This window comes from Pituophis catenifer, unplaced genomic scaffold, assembly GCF_029215685.1.
Source record: "Pituophis catenifer annectens isolate HBS135680 unplaced genomic scaffold, rPitCat1.0.hap2 SCAF_3, whole genome shotgun sequence".
In the NCBI taxonomy this organism is placed as follows: Eukaryota; Metazoa; Chordata; class Lepidosauria; order Squamata; family Colubridae; genus Pituophis; species Pituophis catenifer.
Window position 1 is genome coordinate 161,391,750 of NW_027256883.1, and position 23,429 is coordinate 161,415,178.

General features: G+C 37.4%; 1 protein-coding gene across 1 annotated transcript in view; it reads right to left on the reverse strand.

Annotated features, from left to right (window-relative positions):
• SZT2 (SZT2 subunit of KICSTOR complex) overlaps positions 1 to 23,429 on the reverse strand; it is a 76,802-nt gene that overhangs the window by 38,926 nt on the left and 14,447 nt on the right. Inside the window, exons 11-28 of the mRNA XM_070941426.1 lie at positions 23,076 to 23,205; positions 21,815 to 21,957; positions 21,449 to 21,601; positions 20,870 to 20,984; positions 19,135 to 19,340; positions 17,834 to 18,058; positions 17,087 to 17,165; positions 16,123 to 16,214; positions 14,637 to 14,805; positions 14,182 to 14,302; positions 13,972 to 14,085; positions 13,351 to 13,545; positions 13,171 to 13,274; positions 11,997 to 12,132; positions 5,300 to 5,428; positions 3,277 to 3,481; positions 2,855 to 2,967; positions 2,360 to 2,585 (exon numbers count right to left, since the gene is read on the reverse strand). Coding sequence (XP_070797527.1) covers positions 2,360 to 2,585; positions 2,855 to 2,967; positions 3,277 to 3,481; positions 5,300 to 5,428; positions 11,997 to 12,132; positions 13,171 to 13,274; positions 13,351 to 13,545; positions 13,972 to 14,085; positions 14,182 to 14,302; positions 14,637 to 14,805; positions 16,123 to 16,214; positions 17,087 to 17,165; positions 17,834 to 18,058; positions 19,135 to 19,340; positions 20,870 to 20,984; positions 21,449 to 21,601; positions 21,815 to 21,957; positions 23,076 to 23,205 — 2,655 coding nt within the window. The remainder of the gene's footprint in view (positions 1 to 2,359; positions 2,586 to 2,854; positions 2,968 to 3,276; positions 3,482 to 5,299; positions 5,429 to 11,996; positions 12,133 to 13,170; positions 13,275 to 13,350; positions 13,546 to 13,971; positions 14,086 to 14,181; positions 14,303 to 14,636; positions 14,806 to 16,122; positions 16,215 to 17,086; positions 17,166 to 17,833; positions 18,059 to 19,134; positions 19,341 to 20,869; positions 20,985 to 21,448; positions 21,602 to 21,814; positions 21,958 to 23,075; positions 23,206 to 23,429) is intronic.

Sequence of the window (23,429 nt, forward strand, 5' to 3'; positions counted from 1 at the left end):
CAAACCAAATTGAAATTCAACACTTCTTAATCTTAATTTGGTCCTCATAAGACATAAACAAGCAGATCACATGAAAGCTTAGCACAAGACGTGAACCTTAGAAAGTCCATCCATGCAGGTGTTAATCAAATAAATCAAACGTATAAAATAATGCAGCTAAAATATATATATTCCCATGACCAAATATATATTTCTAGAATCTTTCTAAAAAGGCTTAGAAAGTTATCATTGGTAATGAAATATGAATTTTAGAAGCTCAATTTACATGAAATCTATTTCTCTGTTTTGTTGATAAAAGGCATGACATCCTGAAATTTCTGATCAGAAATTATAAATGACAGGGGCACTTCCTTTGATTTCTCATAAAATAAAGTTTTGTCCCAGAAAGTTCGATTTATCCACATCATGTCACATCTATAATCTTCAATCATTTTAAAAACCCTCAAATGTGCAGTTTAGGCATGAAAGCTGGATAGGAGACTTTGGGCCAGTCACTCTCTTTCAGCCCAACCTACTGAATAGGGTTGTTGTTGTAGGAAAAGTAGGAGGAGAAAGGAGTATTAAGTATGTCCACCTCCTTGAGTTACAGTACCTATAAGGAATAAAGGTGGGATAAAAATCTAATAAATAAAACTTACTATATTTTTCTAAGATAACTTGAAAATCATCCATATTTGCATGTAACACTAAATCAAAACCTATTTTACGGAGCCTAGAAACCAGCCTGTGCAAAGCCTGGGCTCATGTATTTTCCATATTCCAGAACTCAGAGGAGGAATAATCAAACACTTGGTCAAACTCTAGCTTATTAAATAAAAGAACATAACGGTGTTTATTTCTGGCTTGTTTATCAACATGGATTTACAGATCTGCTATAGGGAAATTCACTTCTGCAATATTCCTCTACTTGGCACAATAAAGAAGAGAAACGTGAAAAGTACATGGACTCTTTGCTCTGCATACAGTGCTAAACCATAGTTAAGGAATGTAGCAATGAAACAATTTTTCCTAATAAAGTTTAGGTTTCAATTAAAAAAATAATTATCTTTCACAAAGTTCTGAATAATTTTTACCCTTGGCAATTTGAAAATACAGACTATCTGAATTCCACATAAAAATGTCCAAATTATAAATTAGTATCATTCAAATATTAAAGTAAAAAGCTATGCATACATGTATTTTAATAATTGATGCTATTTCTGTAAGCAATATAGTGCTTTAAAATTCTGTCCTTTGCTAGATTTTGTGTTAAACCCCATATTTCCTCATGAGATTAACCTGCCTTGTTAAATTTTTTAGCACGCTAAATTTTCTATAGGCAAAAAGTTACAAAATATGAAGGGTGGAGCATAAGATAAAGTTGCTAAGAGGCAGGGAAATGCAAAACTACAGTTCGAACAAAGAAATTACAAAAGTATATAGGATAAACAGTCACTGTGTTATTATAAGTGAAACAAAGAGTCTTCTGGGCCTTTAAGACTAACAAAAAAATCACGTTGCTTTCAAACCCTCTTCATTTATAAAAGCTTATGTGATAACACGTTTTGTTAGTTTTACAGTGTCACATGACCCTTTATTATCCTTGCTACAAAAGACTACATCAACTAACCTTGAAAGCTAGCAAGTCAACCCAATGAATCATACCAACAATCTAACTTAACATTACAAAATGAAATCATCAGTAATTCTCGAAATTGTTTTCCTGATTATTTCCAAGGTAAGGTCATTTTGGTGCTTTTAGATATTGGATGCACTTTTTTTATTAAATCCAGATTAGTTACATGTTTATATTTATCTCTGAGCTTCTACGTTTCATTTTCAGAACTATGATTTAACAACTGGATTACTTCCTCAGTTTGCAAAAACTAATCCCATCTTCTACTTCCCAGCTCTTTTTTTCCCATTTCTCTTATACTTTCTTCTGACTTTTGGGTTGCCCAAAGGGAAACAGAAGATAGGATTGTTGATCATTTAAAAAACCCGAGGCAACAGTGCCAAAGCATTATTTAATTTAACCTGAAGTCTCTGTTTATCATGTACTATTGAAAGAGACATATTTATGTTTCTGATTTTAATTTTTTTTTCTTTATTTTGTCATAAGTGATAAAATTCCAGTGAAAAGCCACTCCAAACTTTTTTAAAAAAAAGATAATTTCATTATTATGTGACGATTTGCAAATTCCTCCTATAGTTTCAGTATTGTTATTCATATATATTTTATACCTTCTTTTTCCTTATGTAAATCCTGAAAAGTTACAGAACCAACATGCTAAAAATAATTACCCTGGGTTATAAGTACAAGACTACAAGCAATTCCTTCTGCTTTTTTTCCCTTCTTTATATCAAATGTTAATTCTACCTGGAAACCGAAGTTAGTACTCCACGAGGTTTGGATGCTTGATTTCCTTCTAGGCTGACAAACAGTTGCTGCTGGTGGCGCTCACAGAAGGAGCGCACATGATTACATAGTGTTAGCAGGAAGCGAGTGATATCAATCTCCTGCAGAAGTTCCTCACAATAATCCATGGCGATTAGCAGATCAGGAGAGCTAATGTTGTGACCCTGCTGAAGACTCCGAAATAGTCCTGTCAAACGAGGAACATAAATATTACATGTCCATGCAAATGTGCCTCTGATAGTTTTTCAACCAAGCAGCAGGAAGGGCAAAGAAGGCACCCCAGGGTTACTGTCTGAGGCTTACTGGGGTATAGATTTGTTATATTAATATAGCAATGTCCAGTCTTTTCAGGTACCCCAGGCCTAGGACAAACATAAGGTGACTTTGTTACATAAAGTGCAACATCCCACTTTTTCCAACCTCATCATTCCCAAGCAAAGTAATTCTCTCCCTTACCTTTCACATAGCACTGGTGAGAATGTTCCTGTAGCAAAGTGCAGTAACTCACCACTTCCTTGTGCTTGGAATCTAGCCAAGGAGCACTAGTGGGGCGCTCCACAGACTGGCTTCTGGAAAAAAAAGTACCCAATAAGGCTAAGAAATTCATCATCTAAAGGAGGCCCCAAATGTCTACGGAGTGCTTGTGTTGAAGCCAGGACCATTAAAACATGAATGCAACACCTGGAGATACATTGATCTCCAGATGTTGTATTCATGCTTTAATGGTTCTGACTTCAACACAAGCACTCAGTTAACCGTACATAGTTTTATACATGCTTTTCTATCAACTGTTAGGATACTGAGTCCTGATTACATCATCCTTTACCTCAGTCCAAGATCTACCTAGATGTTACTAAATTTCTTGCATGCTTCCTCACCTGAAAAAGATATCCCGTAGAGATTTCTCTGTCCTAGAATTTATCATCTGCTCCCGTAGCGCCTCCAAGGAGCAACTGTAGACAAAGACAGGACAGCGAACTCTGCAGTTCTCACTCAGGTCAGGCTGAGATGCTTGGCGGCCGAAGGAGATGCGTCCTTCTTTTTTGGATCCAGCATCTAGATCTCCTATAGTCTGGTCACTTTCTGCAAATTAAACATATTGTGGGGATGAAACAATTAAAATACAAATGATTTAAAAACCATTTTAGCAATGATTTAAAATACAAATGAAAAGTGTTCTCACTTAACCTGGATACAACTCACATTGAACCTCAGGCATTCAGAGCAAAATGGCAGTCATGTATAGTTAATATTAAGGGGTGATGGTCACTTTCTAATTGTGACCTGACATGGCAGCCATGCAATCTCTTTATCCTGCCCAACATTCAACATCTGTTATCCACTGGAAAATACTAGGAGTAGCAGAGCAGATGCTTTCCAAGCATAAGGCCCTAGGTAAAATCTCTGACTATTCTATTCCAGAATAGAAAACGTCTCCCTATGACCACAGAGAGCTACTTCTAGTCAGCAAATAAAGATCTAAACTGACAAATCATTGGAAGTTGCAGAAGCAACTTCTGCTCTTCAAATCATCATGTGTAGTGTCAAAGAGAAAGCTGAATCTTTAATTTGTACTTGGTCTGATTGTCAACTAAGCATATGGATGAAAGAAGACTGAAAATGTGCCAGGCGTAGTTTGGTCTCAGGCAGATTTCCTATTCTAAGTTTATTGCTTAATTATACTCATTAGTTAAATAGATGCCAAAATAAGTACTAGTATCTACAATTACCTGGAAGTTAAATTCACCTCCATAACGTAACTATTGCTGGTGGTTGCTGTATAGCGCTAGAAAAAAACTACCCCTTGTAGTAGGAAGCACTCTTCATATGCCATGCCTCTTGGGCAACAGTAGAGAATAGTATGCTAAACTACCACAAAGATTTATTCTGGCTTACTCTGAAAAGGTGACAACATGATTAAACCACATGATAAAATCCATAATCGTTCTTGGCCAGAAATATATAGTTTCTATGGCAAATGACCGAGAACTGCAGAGGACCATCAATTCTGTTTCCAGTTCCTCTGAGGAACTGGAAGAAGGTTGATTTGTTGCTGTTTGTCCTACAGGAGGGAAGAAGAGAGAACTCTGAAGACTATTCCTCTTCCCTGAGCTGCTTACAATCTTTTTGGACTGTTGCCTTCTGGCAGAAGATACAGAACAATTAAAACTCGGACCACATATTTTCTGAATAGTTTTTATCCCAGAGCTATAATTGCACTCAACAATGAACTAAAGGGCCACCATCAGTGAGCTGTTGGACAGCATTACTTGGTGTGTTGTGTGGATGTTTGGATGGTTTTAGGGGTGGGGAATTGGGGTGGGTGGGAGTGTGTTTGGGGATTGTTATGTGTTTTGGACCTGGTCTTTGGGTGTTAAGTGTATGGGTATACTGTGTATACATGTACAATGACAAAGTTATTTATTTATTTATTTATTATTTATAAATGTTTACATGCATGTATGACTCAGTATATAAGAGAAATAAATAATTGGTCATTTCAGATCAGTAACTGGAAGTTCATGCCTAAATTGGTCTTAGACAAATAAGCCCAAGCATCAACACAGGTCAAAAGTATGATAGCTAGAAATGCTTAATTAAAGCATCTTTCCCTGCTTCAACATGATCTAGTCTAAATTCAGCTTTCCCAAAATGGCACCATGCCCTTGCACTGTCGGATTTTTTTTGCCTTTGATGGTCTACTACTGTTTGCCTCATGGCAGCTAGTGTCTGCATGACTAGATTCCAGGACATGAAGAGCAAGGTTCCAAGCTCATATAAATAGCTGTACTAGTCTCTAGTATATAGTCATTAATGCTTATAATTTAATGTGCTTTCTCCACTCAACATTCCCAAGCCAGCATTTATAGCACAGTTAAACAAGGCAAAGAAGGTTCATACCATCCGCCAGTGTTATGCTGACAGCTGGAAGCAAGGCCATAGGCTTCAGCTCTTGTGCTTCTTGGGGCAATGTAAGGTCTGTCTCTTTTGAGGTTTGGTCTGGCCCAGGAACCATCAATCTCTGTACATCTGCAAACCAAAATAATTGTTAAGGATTACAATACCAAAATACATCCATGGGATATAACTGATGTTTTGTCTTTGCCACCAGAAATGGATGAAATGAATGTCAATATTAGGCAGCTAGGAAATGTTAGCCACAAGAAAGTCCCTTTTCCCCATAGGGCTATCAGTGGGAAAGTAGTAACTCTGTGATACTTTTCTGGGCAAGCTTTTAATTGGCATATTATTTAAATTTATAATTGCTTGGCAATTGGTATATATATGCTTTTCACATATCATTACTCATTTGTTAGGCAGCATAATGGATTCCATTTATATTGTAACTTATATTGCAAGGTATCATATACAAACACTTTTTGAGGGTAAATCAAAAGGGCAAGACACTGAACTCGTCTTTAAAAAGCATGAACATTCGGACTTCCGGCGCTGACAGATGTTCCTTTTGGATCGTTAGCCCCGCGATTTCATTAAAACCGCTAAGTCAACGCAAATCAGCTGTCTGGCGGTTTCCCCTCGGGAGAAGAGAGGAAAGCGAGCAGCCGGACAAAGGTAGAGCTTCCCAAAAGCCCTAGGTGCAATTCTGGGGCTTGGAGGGTGAGAGCTCCCTGGTAGTCCGACTGAGCTCCAAATCTGGGACTTCTCTGCTTCAAGCAGAACAAGATGCCGCGACCACCCCTGCAATCAACATTCAGATTCAAAATAATCTCAAAGCAGGCAGAACAAAAACAGGAGTCCTAGCAACTGCAAGTACTGAACTTTTAACTCTGTGTCTATACTTCTTCCTTCTAAGACTTTTAAAAAAGAAAGCAAAAATGGCGCCTGAACTGTAACAGGGCGTGAAAGTAAAAGTTATAGTAAAAGTAATAGTTAACATCGTTAGCGCTTCTAAGGCTGTTTAAGATTATTGGATTCTACACCAAAGAAAGAAAGATTTAAAGTGGAAAGACTACCGTTTGGACTTTAAATAAACTATAATACTTACAAAAGATTTAAAAACATTTGGACTTATTGATTTGGTTGCTGTAGGAAGTATAAATTGAAAGCTAAAAATGGCTTCTAAGCAAATAAAATCTGGCTTTAAAAGTGCTGGAGGATCGCCAGCACAACCATCAAAACTACAATCTTTGTCTACTTCAAACCCACAAATATTGACTTTGGAAGTTTTACAGGAATCTCTGCAGGAGGCTTTGAAGCAACAAACTTCTTTTTTAGAGGGGAAAATTAAGGGAGTGTCTGAAGAGATGGCTGAAATTAAAGAAGTCATTCAAACTCAGAATAAGGAAATAAGAGAAGATATAGTAATGGCATTTCAGGGTCTGGCAAAACACATTGAATTGTTGAATGAAAGAGTAGAAGAAATTAATCAGTCTAATCTGAATTTGGAAAATAAAATGGATGAAGTTCAGACCAAGGTGGATAGGGCAGACGATGAAGTAGTGATGCTACAATATAAAGCGATGGAGTTTGCCCTGAGAGTAAGAGGTCTGAGAGAACACAATCGAGAGAACTTGAGAGAGATCTTTGCAGAGGTTTTTGCAAAGATAACTGGGGAGCAACAAGCAGATCTCTCATTGCAAATTGACAAAATATATTGTGTTAATTCCTGGTTTGCTAGACAGAATCAATTGCCAAGAGACATTGTGATTTACTTTACAACGAGGAGGACCCGAAATGAAATTTTACAAACTTTTTATAAAAATAAACTTCAAATTGCAGGACAAGAGGTTTTAGTGCTGAAAGAAATTCCTCCAAAAATGTTGAGAAGCAGAAAGGAGTTTGCTTTTTTGGTGGATGAACTTAGAAATCAACAGATTCAGTTTAGATGGGATGTTCCAGTTGGACTGGTGGTGAATTATATGGGAGAAATAATTAATACAATTTGGAAGGCAAGAGATTTTTATACTAACGTATTAAAGGCTGGATGCCCACCATCTCAGGAAATGAGGAGAAGAAAAGAAGAGCTGGAAATACAAGGACAGAAGGAAAGTAAACAGCCACAAGCTGCAGGAGAGACTTCACTTATTGAAGAAGATTTATTGCAATTTTTTGGTACTGATCAACCTTTGGAAGTAGCAGAAAAAAGAGAAGAACCAAAAGATCAAAGGCAGACTCGTGCTGCAGCAAGGCGAAAATAACAAGATTTAAAGATACAGCAAACCCAAATGAAAGCTCAAGAAGCTACAAAAACAGAAGCAGTGGGAGGAGCAAGGCCGAAGAGAAAGGTGCAGGAGGATCTTCAGCTGGCGCTCTTAAAGCTTCAAGGTGCCAAGAATGGTAACTAAATTTTTGACTTGGAATGTCAATGGTTTAAATTCACCACAAAAGAGAAAGAAAATATTTCATTATTTGAAGCAGTTTAAAAACGATGTAATTTGCCTACAAGAAACACATATTAGAGTGACAGATCAAAAATATTTGATAAATTCAAGATTGGGGACACATTTTGTTGCCTCTGCACCAGAGAAGAAAAATGGTATAGTTATATATCTAAAGACAGACTTAACAGACAAATTAATTGAGGCAGATGCTCAAGGAAGATATATTGCAATTGAATTACTAATAGAAGGGAAGAAAACACTTTTAATTGGAGTATATGCTCCTAACCAACAGCAAGAAAAATTTTATAATCTTTTGCGTACCAAAATAATACAATGGGATTATAAATCGTGTATATTAATGGGTGATTGGAATGGAGTATTGGATACTCAAAAGGACATAAAAGGATTACTTCAAAATACCCAAAATCATGCAAGATTGGCCAAATCTTTTTTTGATATAATGGATGATATGGAGCTGAGAGATATCTGGCGGGAACGAAATGTTGAAGAAAAGGATTTTACTTTTTTTTCTGATAGACATCAATCCTTTTCTAGGATTGATTTTATATTAATCACAAATGATTTCTTTTCTAGGGTAAAGAAGACGAAGATATGTTCAAGAATTTTATCTGATCATAGTCCGGTGTGGATGGAATTAGAGCAGGAAAAGGGAGCTAGAAGGACTTGGAGGCTAAATGAAAATTTGTTTAGATATGAGGAAAATGTGAAAGAATGTAAAAAACAAATGAAAGAATTTTTTGTTATGAATATGCACAAGGGTACACCTATGAAAATGATTTGGGATGCAAGTAAAGCATATATGAGAGGAACCTTAATACATTTGAATAATAAATATAGACGTAGACAAGAAAAGAAACAGAGGGACTTAGAAGAGGAAATAAAAAAGAAAGAGCAGGCTCTTTTATTAAATCCAACAGGTAAGAAAATAAAGGAAACAATAAATTTGTTGCGAGGGCAGTTTAATATCTTGATGGCAGACCAAGTGGCAACTAATTTACAATATGCTAAACATAACACTTTTTGTAATGCAAATAAACCAGGTAGATGGTTAGCCTACTTGTTAAGGAAAAAACAAAAGTTACGTACTATAGAAAAAATAGAATACAAAGGTAAAGAGTTATATCAACAAAATATGATTAAAAAAGCCTTTTTAGAATTCTATACAAAGTTATATGCTAGTGATACAATTCAAGGCAAAGACATAGACAGATATTTACAGGAGGAGAATATCCCTGTAATTACACCAGAGCAAAGGGAAGGACTGAACCAACCAATAACTTTGGAAGAAATTATTTTAGCAATTAAAAGTTAAAGGGGGGTAAAGCTCCAGGCACAGATGGACTGACAGCTGTTTATTATAAAAATTTGCAGTTAGAAATGGTAGAACTAAGAAACTATTTTGTAAGATTCAAGACGGAGGAGATGTACCCCCTTCCTGGAGAACAGCTTTTATTTCATTGATTCCAAAGGAGGACCAAGATCGTAGCCAACCTAAGAATTATAGGCTAATATCGCTTTTAAATACTGACTATAAGATTTTTGCTAAAATATTAGCAAATAGGTTAATGGTAATCATGCAACAAATGATTCATAATGACCAATCTGGATTTATAAGTGGGAGACAAATGAAATGTAATGTAAGACAAATTGTAAACTTATTGGAATATTTGGAAAGGAACAACTAAGTCCCTGCAGCGCTTATCTTTTTGGATGTGGAGAAGGCATTTGATTGATTGAATTGGCAATTTTTATTGAAAATAATAGAAAAGATGCAGTTTGGAGAATACTTTACACTATTAGAGCAATATATCAGAGACAAACAGCACAAATAATAATTAATGGTGGTTTAACAGAAACTTTTAAAATTGAAAAAGGAACAAGACAGGGATGCCCTTTATCACCATTATTGTTTATTTTAACTTTGGAACCTTTATTGAATAAAATACAAGGGTCAAATAAAATAAAGGGAATTAAAATTAGACATCATGATTATAGATTAAGAGCATTTGCAGATGACTTGGTTGTTACTTTAACTCAACCAGTACAATCAGCTATAGGTTTAATGGATATAATTAGCCAATATGGACAAATGTCTGGATTTAAAATAAACAAACAAAAAACAAAGATAATAACTAAAAACATGACGGTAAAGCAAAAAGAAGAACTAGAAAGACTAACAGGATTTGAAATAATAAAAAAGGTTAAATATTTAGGGGTATATATTACAGCCTCAAATGTAAAATTATATAAAAATAATTATGAATTGTTATGGCAAAAAATACAGAAAGAGATGGAGAATTGGGGAAAACTACAATTATCTCTGTTAGGAAGAATAGCATCAATAAAAATGAATGTTTTACCTAGGTTTCTATTTTTGTTTCAAATGATACCAATCTCAAGAAAGATGAAAATTTGAGGGAATGGCAGAAGGGTATTAATAATTTTGTTTGGTCAGGGAAAAGACCGAGAATAAAGTTAAAAATAATGCAAGATATACGTGAAAGAGGAGGTCTTAAAATGCCTAATTTAAGATTATACTATGAAGCAGCTGTCCTCAATAATTAGTGACTGGATTAATTCAACAGAAGAAAGAATATTGAATATTGAAGGATATGATTTGTTATATGGCTGGCATGCTTACTTATTATATGATAAAAAGGTGGACAAGACCTTTAAAAGCCATATATTAAGGAATGCTTTGTTACGAGTTTGGAAAAAGTATCAATATAAGTTAAATTATAAGATACCTATATGGGCAATACCCAGACATGCAATAGAGAATATAAGTGTAGAACAAAAGCAAGAGGTGATTACCTATAAAGAGCTTCTTAAATGGAAGGGAGTGTATTTCAGTTAAAATCCTTAAATGCATTAAAAGAAGAAAGAATAATTCAAACTTGGCTTCAGTATGGTCAGTTGCAAGCTAGACGGAAAGAAGATCAGAGAATTGGTATCATGCAGAACGAGGACAATTTGGTAAAACAAATTAGAGACCAAGGTCAAATGCATATAAAAAGATTATATAATATATTGATAGAAATAGATTCAGAAATGGAATTAGTTAAGGATTGTATGATAAAATGGGCACAAAACATTCAGGAACTAATAATGATGGAAACTTGGGAAAAAATATGGGTTAGAAATGTAAAATTTACGCAAGCACAAAATTTAAGAGAAAATTTTTATAAAATGTTCTATAGATGGCATTTAGATCCTAAAAAGTTGGCTTGTATGTATCCGAATTTGCAATCTAAGTGTTGGAGATGTGATTGTGATGATGCCACTTATTATCATATATGGTGGACTTGTAAAAAAGTTAAAGCATTTTGGATTAAAATATGGTGGCTTATCCAAAATATTCTTAAAAAGAAGATAAAGTTTACTCCACAATTGTTTTTGCTGGGTATAATTACAGATTGTACGGTTATAGAGACCAAATTGATTTTAAATTTAATAACTGCAGCTAGACTTTTGGTGGCGCAATATTGGAAGAAGGAAGATTTGCCTACTATTGAAGAATGGACATTAAAAGTGGCGAATCTGGCAGAAATGGCGAAAATTTCAGCATATTTGAAAGATTATTCACAAGAAAAATATATATCGGAATGGAGAAGATGGATTGATTATATTCAAAACAAATATCGGACTAAAAAGTATCAAATAGCTTATGAATGAATAGAAAAATTAAGAGTATTTATATTTAGTTAAGTAAAAGGGAAGTTAAAGTGTGAAGGGGGGATAGGAATCCTTAGTTAATTAGCTTAGTTTAGCATATGCTTGTTAATTGTTATACCCTGTATTTTATTTAGGGAAGTTCGGGGGGGGGGGGGGAAGGAAGGGGGGGGATGGGGAAATATTTGTAAAAAAATTTTTTTTCTTTTTGTAAAACTCTTTAATAATAATAAAAAAAACTTAGTTCCATTGCTGAAATGAAGAAAACTCAATGAAGTGAAAAGATAAGGAATGGACCATTATTGCTGAGCTCTATGAGTCCAGTTTATATAAAAATAAAGTTATCTAGCCTCAATTTCTTTAATAAAAAGAATATCCTTTGTACTTGAAGCATTTTAGGCTTATAATTAAAAAGCAAAGTAGATCTTGCAAGCTTAAATTCTGTTCACATCATTCACTACAATATACAGGCAAATATCTCTGTCGCATTTCTTTACAACTGAAGAACCAACACCAAACTTCTCTTGCATTCCCTAGATAGCTTTAAAAGCAGAATCCTTTACCTGAGAACATAGCTGGCAAGAAGGTAAGGAAAAGATGCTGTGGATTTACCAGCTTGGCATAACATCTCCATTGGGGAAAGAGTGTAACAGATGTTGGTGAGATATCATTTTTTGACTCCTTTATATTAACTGGAGTCTAAAAGAGGAAACATAATTGGATTATGGCATAGCTTTCAGGTATGGCTGTCTCATTCCTCATCCTAATCAGGAAGCAAAATGTACTGTTATTTTTTGGTACTAGAAATTAATTGCTCCCATCATTTAGTCATTTAGACCTTAACCTTAGCCCATGAGTGAGAAACTTGTGGCTCTCCAGATGCTGAATTATACATTTAAATGTGACTCATAATTAGCTATTCTATTTGTTGCTGCAGGGAGCTGTGGTACAACAATATCCAAAGGTCACAAATTCTTCATCCCTCCTACATAATGAACATAGTAACTACTACATTCGCAGATCACATGAAGCTATCGTGGTTCATTTTGGCTTAATATTGTATGAACTCAGTTGCTATAGATTGTAAATCACAAATGATTTAATATTATGCATGAAATATGAACCTGGCCTACAAAACCTTGGACACTGTGTTGAGGCTTTAATGGTAGATGAACCCACATACTGTCTTATAAAAACTAAGATATTACATTGGAAAAAATTAAGGGATCACTTTCAACTAATACATAGCCTTCCCCAACCTGGGATACCTCCATAACTAAAATATGTCCATCTTGAAAAGGGCCAGGCTGGAAAAGGTTAAATCATCAAGGAACTGCCAGACTTCTACACATAAGTCAGACTCTTCCATTCACTTATCTCCCCAACCTTTGCGGCTTGGTGGCCAAGTAGAGGAGGGAAGAGGGGAACCGGGCTGTGCGAGCAGCAGGCCAGTGCACACACGCCCAGTTCAACTTCTGCAAATTGAGCTGCGCACGTATGTGCACACGTGCCGGCCCACTCCTCACGCAAGTTGAGCCGCTGCTCACACAGCCTGGTTGCAAATAGTAGTGGGCCACAGCCCAGGGTTTGGGGACCCGTTTTAGATTACTTCAACCAAGCCCATCCACCCCACCCCACCCGCCAAATTTCAATTTGCAAGAAGCAAGGAAGTTTACAGGCCTAGAAATTCTGTGACATATTTGGAATGTTGACATTGAGCTCAAAAGATCATTGTACCTGATATGTACTTGCAGAGGTAGCTGTATCTTTGTTGCCAAAAGAATGAAAAGTATTTTTCCGATTCTGGCATTCAGAAGGAATGGAAGCCTTTGGGAGTTCTTCTGGGAAGAAACACGTTGGTGAGGAAACCATCAGAGGAACAGCTCAAGGAAGAATTAGCTACTGTGTCTCTCTTACCTTGAACCATAGAGAGCTTAAATGGGGGTGGGTGGCCATCTCTGTCTCGCTGAAGCACCTGCTCCATGAAAGTTACATGATCTGTGTCCAATAGTGTGATTTCCCTGTCACTGAGGTCATGCTGGAGACAGCCATGAAAAAGGCCAAGAAGCATTTCATTGGGCAAGAAAGAAGAATCCTTTATTCCATCGTTTTCTACAAGATAATAAAAACTATGAGTAATTTTTCTCCTGCTGCTAGGAAAACACAGCAATTCACATTATATAGATCTGATAGCCTAGATAGGCAAACAGTATCTAAAGTTTCCCTACCCAGTTAAAAATAAATCCCACACAATAGAAATTGCACAGTAAGAAATATTGACTGGTAGAGATCTTCCCATCAAGCTCATTATTACATTTTCAACAACATCAAATTATGACAGCAATGTCAAGTTTGCGCAAGAAATGCATTTGAACAGAAAACTCTTATAAAGGCCAAATGTTGGTGACATGGGGATGTTCAAAAGAGGATGGCACACATTACAGATGTGCTCATCTTCATTATTGCTTAGTATGTTTCAGAAGTGGGAAGAAATAATGAACTGATATCCTTTCCTTGATGCATATACACACAACTTGCCTCTTGTCAGCATCAAAAAACCCATCTCAATTTGCTGGCATTTTGGTAGAAGTTTCATGAGGTCAAACTGGAAAGGAATCTCATGTACACGGGAGCCACTTCGAGCATCACGACCTACAGCAAAAAAAATAATAATAAAATGTCATATTCAGGATTAAGTCCATAGGACCTAATAATAAATGTCTAGAAAGCATTAAATAAATCAATTACCTTCAACCGCAGTGGGCCTTGAATCGCATGCTGGGAAAACCCAGTCCTTATTTTGGCAAAGTTGGCTGATATACTCAAAAGCAAGCACAGTATGGATGCAGGACAGATCTCGAGGATAGATCTGAAAAAGGAATCTGAAATAAAATAGACTGGAAAATCTGTTCAAAAGGATTCAATACATGTTTCAAAAATGCATTCAAAATGATACAGTAATACAAGGATAATTCAGAGCCAATTATACAAATAGAAGCCACGTCTCATTCCTCAGTGAGACAAAACCTTCCCAATCATTTGGCTGCATAGGTTGCTTTGGCAATTGTTTTACCTGCTGCCCATATACAGGAAACAGTCCCTGTCTTAATCCCTTTCAACAAAATGGATTCAGCAAAACCAGCAGATTGGCTGCCAGTCAAACATCCCTACAAATGTTGCCTCTCCCCAACACAAAAACATACCGCTTTGGGGATTTTCTGGTAGGATAAGCCGTGTAGGTACTGCCAACTCTCCTGAACACCATCCACATAGCCGCTTTGAGGTTCAACCCAGCATTCTGTGACAATGTTCAATTCCATATCCACCTCAATTGCCTCCACTTCTGTATCATTATCTTCATCTGTAGAGAAACTTAAAAGCAAGCAAGTAATGTGAGAGACTCCTGAGAAAGGTTTGAATCACAAAAGGTTTTCCAGAAGTTGCTAAACATTGTTAAGTCTACAGTAGGGAGAAACTAGCATTAAATACAAGGAAATAGTTATAATAATTATATTTAATTACTTTAATGCAATTTAGATAAAATAAAATCTAGTATGCTCTAGCCTCACCCACATTTTCACCTGGCTGATTCAGGTATTTCTATTCCTTAGAAGTTAAAGATCCAAATCATCCTTAAATATTAAACATATTTAGTTGGCTTTCCAGTTCAATTCCAACCCTCCTTGCCTCCAAGCTTGAGACTAAAATAAATTAACTTTAGCTGTCTTAGACTATATATCGAGGTTGCTTGGTTTATAGAACTCAAAACTAAAGCAATTGTGCTCCTGGACAAATTATTGGCAGCAGGATGAATATACAGTATATTAGTTATTACATATTCATTGTGAAATTTCTACAGAATTCTTTATTGCATCATGTTTTCCCAATTCATTTTATGAAATGGCATTCTATTTTAGCACAGAGCGCTATGCAGAGATAAAGCAAAACATGACAAGCCAATCAACAATTTTATACATGAATCCAATGATGATGTCATTTTTAAAGCACTTTGATTAATTTCAGATTTTGGAGAAACACAGCTGTGGGTCTTTGGCAAAGATTACCCAAGGGTATGCTTCACGTTCAGGAGGCCTATAGAGTGTTAATCCATAGGTACAAAGAAACAGGTATTCATCTGTGCTCATTGTGGAGAGAAGTGAGGTGATCCAGAGTCTGGAATTCAGAAAGGCACATAACAAGCAAACAGAACTTGATACAGTAATGTGAGTAAAATTGTAAATACCAAAACCTCAGATTTGCAACGAAGAGGGTGTCTTATTGATCAATAGAATAAAAACTAAGATGTGACTATTATCACACGTTTATACTACATGATATACTCATAGACATTTACTGGTTTCAGAATGGATGATTTGAGCACCTAAATATTATTTATTACAAGGATTATATGGTAATATTAATTCTGTAAGTCAGCATTGTTTTATATTAAATAAAAACAACAAATAAAGAACCATAGGATCTTCAAGTCAGTGTTATCTTTCTGGGGAGGAGTGAGGTGGAGAATCTTGTGTGCACCCAAGGCTCCTTCACAGTAGATAAAAGTTATTGGTTGGTACAGTTAGTTACCCTTTGGAAATCTTCTAGTCAGGCACATTCATATAATGGCTACAACAGAACCTGGATGACTCTACTCCTTGCGTGCTTTCTTTTACGGTCAGGACTTCTTACCTGTCTTTGGTAGATGTAGCATGTGGCGGGAATATCACATATTGGACAATGCAGGTGTGCTTCTCATTGCCACTCACTCTTGTGGAATCACTCTGTGGAAAAAAACCAATAGTAAATTTGTCATGCTCCGTTGCCACTTCTCTCCTAGCACAATGAGGTTCCAAGACTAGAGGCGAAGCAGTGCCAATTTGCCATAAAATTCTTGGTCAAATCAAGAACAGCTTTTTCTCAGAATGTAATTTAATATGCCTTTTTTGGATGAGAGACTGTGGAGAAAAAACAAAGGGCATGTTTATTTGATAATTATCTATGAATATCCCTTTCACAGTATTCCTCTATACCACAGGTGTCAAACTCAATCGCGTCCTGTGACATATTGTGATGTATCACAATGTTTTTTGTCTTTGCACACCCGAGGTGTGCGTGGCCTGCGCGTGACCCATCCAGGCCTGCTCTACAGGCCTGCTCTACAGCCATTTGTTGCTAGACTTCCCTCATCCTTTTCTTACCTTTATTGTACCTAAATAAATATTTTTTGTCATAGATCTTCTATGTATGGCAATATTTATACCACTTTGGGAAGGATATACCATAATATATTTTGATATACCAAGTGCTAAGATTTTTATTAAAAGAGCCAAATTGATCAAATGGTTAAGACATCAGGCTAGAAACCACAAAACTATGAGTTCAAGTTCCATCTCAGGCACAAAGCCAGCTGGGTGACTTGGTCCCGTCACTATCTCTCAACCCTAGGAAGGAGCCAATCATAAATCACTTCTGAAATCTTGCCAACGAAACTGCATGGACTTGACCAGGAAGTTACCAGGAGTCAACACTGACACAAAGGCACATATACCAATTTCCTCGTGAACAGGAAAATGGGCACCACAGAAGATAAATAAACAAATAAATAAAACAAGCAACAAGCAAAATAAAAAATAAAACAAGCAACAGGATTTACCTTCATGGGTAATTCTTGGACCATACTGACAATCCCTTCACCACTGGAAGCAAAATGGAAGCCTTCAGACAAGCGTATCCTGCATCATTCCGAAGAGAAGAATAAATTACAAGGCTATTTTACATCCTGGTCTCCCATGAGACAGAACATTTTGTTCACACAGCACAATGTTCTTTTCCCATAGTGAAAATACAACGCCCCTCCCCTTCCCACTTTAACTCTTATACAAGTAGCTCTCGACTTACAACTGTTCACTTAGTGACCACTAGATTACAACAGCACTGAAAAAAGTGACTTATGGTCATTTTTCAGACTTATGACCATTGCAGCATCCCCATCACTGTCACGTGATTTACACTCAGATGCCTGAACTCACATTTATGATGGTTGCAGTGTTCCAGGGTTGGTCATGCCACCATCTTTTGCCACATTCTGATCAGCAAAGTCAATGGGGAAGCCAGATTCACTTAACAACTAGGTGACTAATTTATCAACTGCAGTGATTCACTTAGCAAATGTGGCAAGAAAAGTCGTAAAATGGGGCAAAACTCACTTAACAAATTTCTCACTTAGCAACATAGATTTTGGGCTCCATTGTGGTCATTAAGTTGAAGACTGCCTGTACTGGCAAAGGCAACTGATCTTCAGAGAAAGAAGTGACTCAGATATAATTGCTTTTTTTTTTTTACTTTTATAGCTCTCCTATTTGCAGATTCCAACATATCTCAAGACCAAATAGATACTTACTCAGTGAGAGTGGACAGTAGTTGGGCCACAGCTGTGATGGGCACTGCTGGGACCAGCCCTGACTGTACACACCAGATCCAGCGCTGGTGATAAAAATAGCGAGATAAGGAGGCCACGGTAGAGGAAGCTGTGCGGTTGGCCACCATAGTAAGCGGACCTGACATGGGAGGATTCTCCAAGGGTAAAAGACATGGAACATGATAGTCAGAGGGCAGCTTTTCGTATCTGAAAATGAGAAAGAAGGATTGAGACAATAGGTGTTGGATTTCTCATTATAAGCTCAATACACTACCTGTGCAAGACTTTTGAGCTGGATGTTTCTAAATTATTCCCAGTATCTCTAACCAGCATGACCAGAAAATGGTTTACTGGTTTGTTATAGTCATAAATTATACTATCTGTCCCTGTCTCTTCTTGCATATTCTCCTCCTTTTTATTTTACAATTTAAAAAGTACTTAGTGTCAGCGTTCCAGAAAAAACTCCAACTCCAAGTAAAAACTCTGATGCAAGCATTTTTCAAAGTTCTATTTACTAGAATAGGTAAACTGGCACATCTGGGAAAACCGTAATCTGAGAGGTCTAGGTTTTCCCTCAGTAAATAAATACTCCCAAAATCATCCCCTCACTCCTCAGTCAATCACATGCTCCAATCACCATCTGTCCCATCTCGAGACAGCACTCTGACCACTCCTTCTCCAGATGCAGGATCGGCCTGACCTTGACCGACAGGAAGAATGCTATTATGTCTAAAGACAACCCTTCTACTAAATCCTCCCTCCTACTTTTCCCACACATGAGAAGGTGGCAGCATGGAAGCTTCCGGCCTAATATGGCTTCCAAAGCTGACACTTAGCTTTCTAAGATTCAAGAATCAAAGGGACTATGCAGAGAAAACAAAATGTCCCTCTCTATGCATGCTTGAATCCAGATTCGCATGCCATGTGTACAGGGAAATGTAGTACCCAAAACACATTTTATGAATTCGGAGACATGTTAAGTGGTCTATTTGCAGTGCATGCTGTATATAATTTTTTCAATAATATCTTGAGATACATTCATGTGAATGAATTAAGATCAAGGCATAGAGGAAGCTCACAAACTTTTTGAACCGAGCAGTGTTCCAAGACATTCCTATTACCTACAGCCATCCATTGTCCATTGGATAAAGGAATATAAAAACTACAGCCGAAGTCATCTGGAAAACAGCAGCTAGGCTAAAGCAACTGCATCTCTGTGAATTAACATTCTGCCCATAGGGATATAAGTAAGTGCGCATGTACATATGCTCCATACATAATACCTGATAAGGAGTTTTTCCAGAGGTTTATGCAATACTATAAGGCAAGGTCTGTCTGAGAGGGGTGGCTGGGCCATAGGCAAACAAGATGATTTTGATGGGGAACTGCTGCCAAGGACCTTTCGCTTTACTTTTGGAGTTGCCTCTTTGCTCTGTACTCTGTGGGGGAAACGTAACTGAAGGATACAGTCTCTCAATTCTTCTACTATCTGTTGAAAGGTAAGTAGATAGGAAGAAATCATGTTTATATAAGGAACTGGCACCACGCATAAGAACAGCAACTTTTGCAGACCCTGAACTCCTTTGCAGCACACATTCTCCCGCATTCCAACATTTTACCACATATTTTAATGCATTACTATGTTATTCGCTTAATTTTTGTAACTGTCAGGTTTCGATGCTATCTCAAAATAAATGAACTTCCAAACTGCCGGTCTTTAAGGAAATTTTCTCTTTATTCGAGCACAGCAACCTGATCCTGACTCTTCGCGGTCAGTACTGACCTTTGCCCCCCAATCCCTCCCTTTCCAATCCCCAATTCTTTGCTTCTCATTGGCTATCTTCCAAGTCACTTTCCTGATTCCTTTCTTCGTCAGGTCACAGGAATGTCTCCCCCCTCCCCATCTCCGAGGAGACCGAATCTTCAAAGGGATTTAGCAGGCAAAAGTTCAGGCTTCTCCTCCCTTTTCTATGTCAGTTCTGAGACGCTGACAGTAACATGTAAATGTATTTATTGTCTAGGCTTTCGTTATGTTATGAACTTTATTTTGCTTTTAAAAAGTTAAATTGTAGTTTGAATGTTGTAAAAATAATGAGAAAAATGCATATATTGAAAATAACTTTAAATAATAAAAACAATGTAGCCATATTCAGTCCCAGAATTCCCCCAGAGGAGCAAGACTGTTCTTGTCAACAACAATGCCTTAAATGTTTTGTTAATAAATTCATCAGTGCCATGATTCATCCAGTTACCTTCAGATAGTGATTCCTAAATACTATTTAACATCTTGAAGAGAAGCTTGTAACGTGACCAGGGGTGGGATTCAAAAATTTTAGCAACCAGTTCTCTGCCCAGTTGCTGGACGGGTGTGGCCTACTTGGCCTCTTGCACCACAGGGTGGGGTGGGGTGGCATTTTCGCCCTCCCCAAGCTCCTTTCCTCAAGCCCCAGGGAGGGCGAAAACAGCCTCCGCTGGGCTCCGGAGAACAGAACTTCTGGGAGGCCCATTTTTCGCCCTCCCCAGGCTCCAGATGTTTTCCTCGAGCCTCTGGGAGGGTGAAAATGGCTTCCCCTGGGCTCTGGAGGCCCTCTGGAGGCCGGAAACAGGCCCATTTCCAGACTTCTGGAAGGCCCATTTTTCGCCCTCCCAGAGCCTCCGCGTAGGCACTGCTTACCTGGCATCCAAACTGGGCCGTGTGGAGACTCCTGGGAGGGGCAGGATGGGAGGGGCCAGCCAGTCCTTGCAACTACCGGTTTAGCGAACCAGATGTAAAATTAGCATCCGGTTCTCCTGAACCAGTCCAAACCGGCTGAATCCCACCCCTGAACGTGACCCCAAGTTTTTTATACGCAAGTTTTTTATATTTTTATACCTAAAAATACAGATGCAAAATGTGCTTCTTGGCAATTCTAAAACTTTATTCCAAGACTAACATCCACCAAGCACATTTTAGCTGTGCATTTTTTGCAATTCTAAATAATGTTTAGTGTGATTCAGGCAAACTTATTAAGCACTCACTTTATTCCTGAGTTTTGCAAGTGTCCCAATGGGGAAACCCAGCCGAAGAACCATGCAGGGAGCTTTGGAAATAATCCTCACCACATAAAATGAAAAAGGAGGCAGATCTTCAGAGCTACAGAACAAGAAAGAAATAGCAAACTGAATACATTTATTGTGGTACCAACAATAAGCGAAGGGACATTTTATCATAGTTGTTGGATACATGTAAAAAAGCCAAATGCACACACTAATTCAGAAGAATTTAAAGGTTGAAGTATAATTGAAACCAGGGGATTTTCCTTTGGGAAAATTCACTTAACAGCTGTGGCAAGAAAGGTGGTAAAACAGGGAAAAACTCACTTAACAAATGTCTTGTTTAGCCACAGAAATTTTGGGCTCAGTCATGGTTGCAAGTGTAGGACTATCTGTATTAATGAATGAGTATGAAATGCTCGATGAGATTTTCCTCTTAAGAGTTATTTACTCAACATGACTGGCCCAATCCTATGCAAAAACCTTCTATCCCCATTGGATTTTACATCTTCATGGCCTTCAACAGCTCAGGCTCAGCTCTTTCTCCTCTCTGAATTCCCTCACCTGTGCATGAGCTTGACATAAGAGTAGCCTTCTACCAGCACAAAGCTACTCCAATCACGCAGCAAAGAAGTCAGAGCTGAATGGGAAATGCGACACTGGATGGTGCTGTAACGACCATTGTTGCCTGGGGTGTGCAAATGCTTTGGGACTGGCCTGTCAAACAGATCAAACAGTTAGTTAGTGCCTGTTATTAAGGTACCATCATTATCCCCCATTATCCCTACCCCATGAAAAGTTCACATGCAAGACCTTATTGCTCAACTTTTGCTGTGTCAGCTGTCAATAACAACACAATGGCTGATAAGCTCTGAAACCTTGAAATGTTAAATACCGTGCCATGATACATGTATGTTTTCTTGCACGTACATGTCATGTTCCAAGAGGATAACAATGCGGTGCATGTGCAACCACCTCTGCCAGAGATTGGCATCCATCGACAAGATGGGCTTCCAATAGGCTGCAAACTGTGAGTGACTGGAGTCTGAGCTACTGTGCTGCAAGGACAGGACCTGAAAATGGCAGAAATCATATTTCATGAATCTGGTTACATCTGTGCAACTAATTGTTTAAACATTTTAGCTTAGAAAAACTATATTAGGCAGTTACAGTTAGTCCTCAACTTACAACAATTCATTTAGTGACTGTTCAAAGTTACAACGGCACTGAAAAAAGTGACTTAAGACCATTTTTCACACCTATGACCTTTGTAGCATCTCCCTGATCATGTCATCAAAATGCGGATGCCTGGCAACTGGTTCATACTTACGATGGTCGCAGTATCCCAGGGTTGTGTGATCAACTTTTGCAACCTTCTGACAAGCAAAGTCAATGGGGAAGCCAGACTCACTTAACAACCGTGTTACTAACTTATCAACTGCAGTGATCCACTTAACAACTGTGGCAAGAAAGGTGGTAAAAAGGGACAAAACTCACTTAACAAATGTCTCACTTAACAACATAAATTTTGGGCTCCATTGTGGTCACAGGTCGAGGACCACCTGTAATTAGTTCTACTGGCTTGGGTAGCCTATATTTAAATTTTATTGTTATTAGTATCTTAATATTTTCAATGTATTTGTTTATGAGATTGTATAAATCTGCTGGTTGAGAAATTCTAGAAGTTGAAGTCCACCCATTAAAAAAAAAGAATGTAAACTGAATAATCTCATTTCTCTCATTTTAACAAACGGCAATAGCCAGTCATGATAGATCTAATGAGCAACACAAAGAGCAAAGTAAATAAGTGATACACAGAATATTTGTTTGGCATGTTACTTTAGCATAGCTGCTCTTACTGCAACGTTTGGCTACATTAACTTAAGGTAAAGCAAGTATGTTGAATCTCTTGCTTCTAACCTATTGCTGCCAAGGTATGATTCCAAATAATCAAGAATCTAAGCACCCTCACTTAATTATTACTGTAACAGCATATACATTTTCCTCCAGAAGTGAGAAAGCAGAGCTGAAGATATAGAATTGCTGAAGATATAGATATATAACTTGAGATTTAAGAGAGATAAATATAAAGCAAGTTTTAACCAGAAAAAGGAATGCAGCAACTTAGATAAAGGCTGCTTAAAAGGCAGCAACTTAGTGCAAATTGGCTAGTAATATACAAATAATGTACCGGTGTAGTAGATCCTGGAGGAATATAGAACAGTGGCACACCATTTCGAGTGCTTTCAGGAATGGTGAAATGCTCTGGGACACTGTCAAATGACTGCAGATGAACCAGCATCTGGTCAGTTTGGTTGATACTGAAAAATGAAAAACAAACAACAACAACAACAACAAAATCCCTCTCAAGGATCTTTAAGTCACAATTTACATCCTGTTAGAGATCAATTCAAGACAATTCCTAACTCCCATTAAAGAGGTTTCTCTAGAAATAAAGAGGTATTTTATGCCTAACAGTGAAGTTCTTTCTAATGTCCAAATAGAAATGAGGAAAACAATCATGATCAACAACAGTTCCTAATTT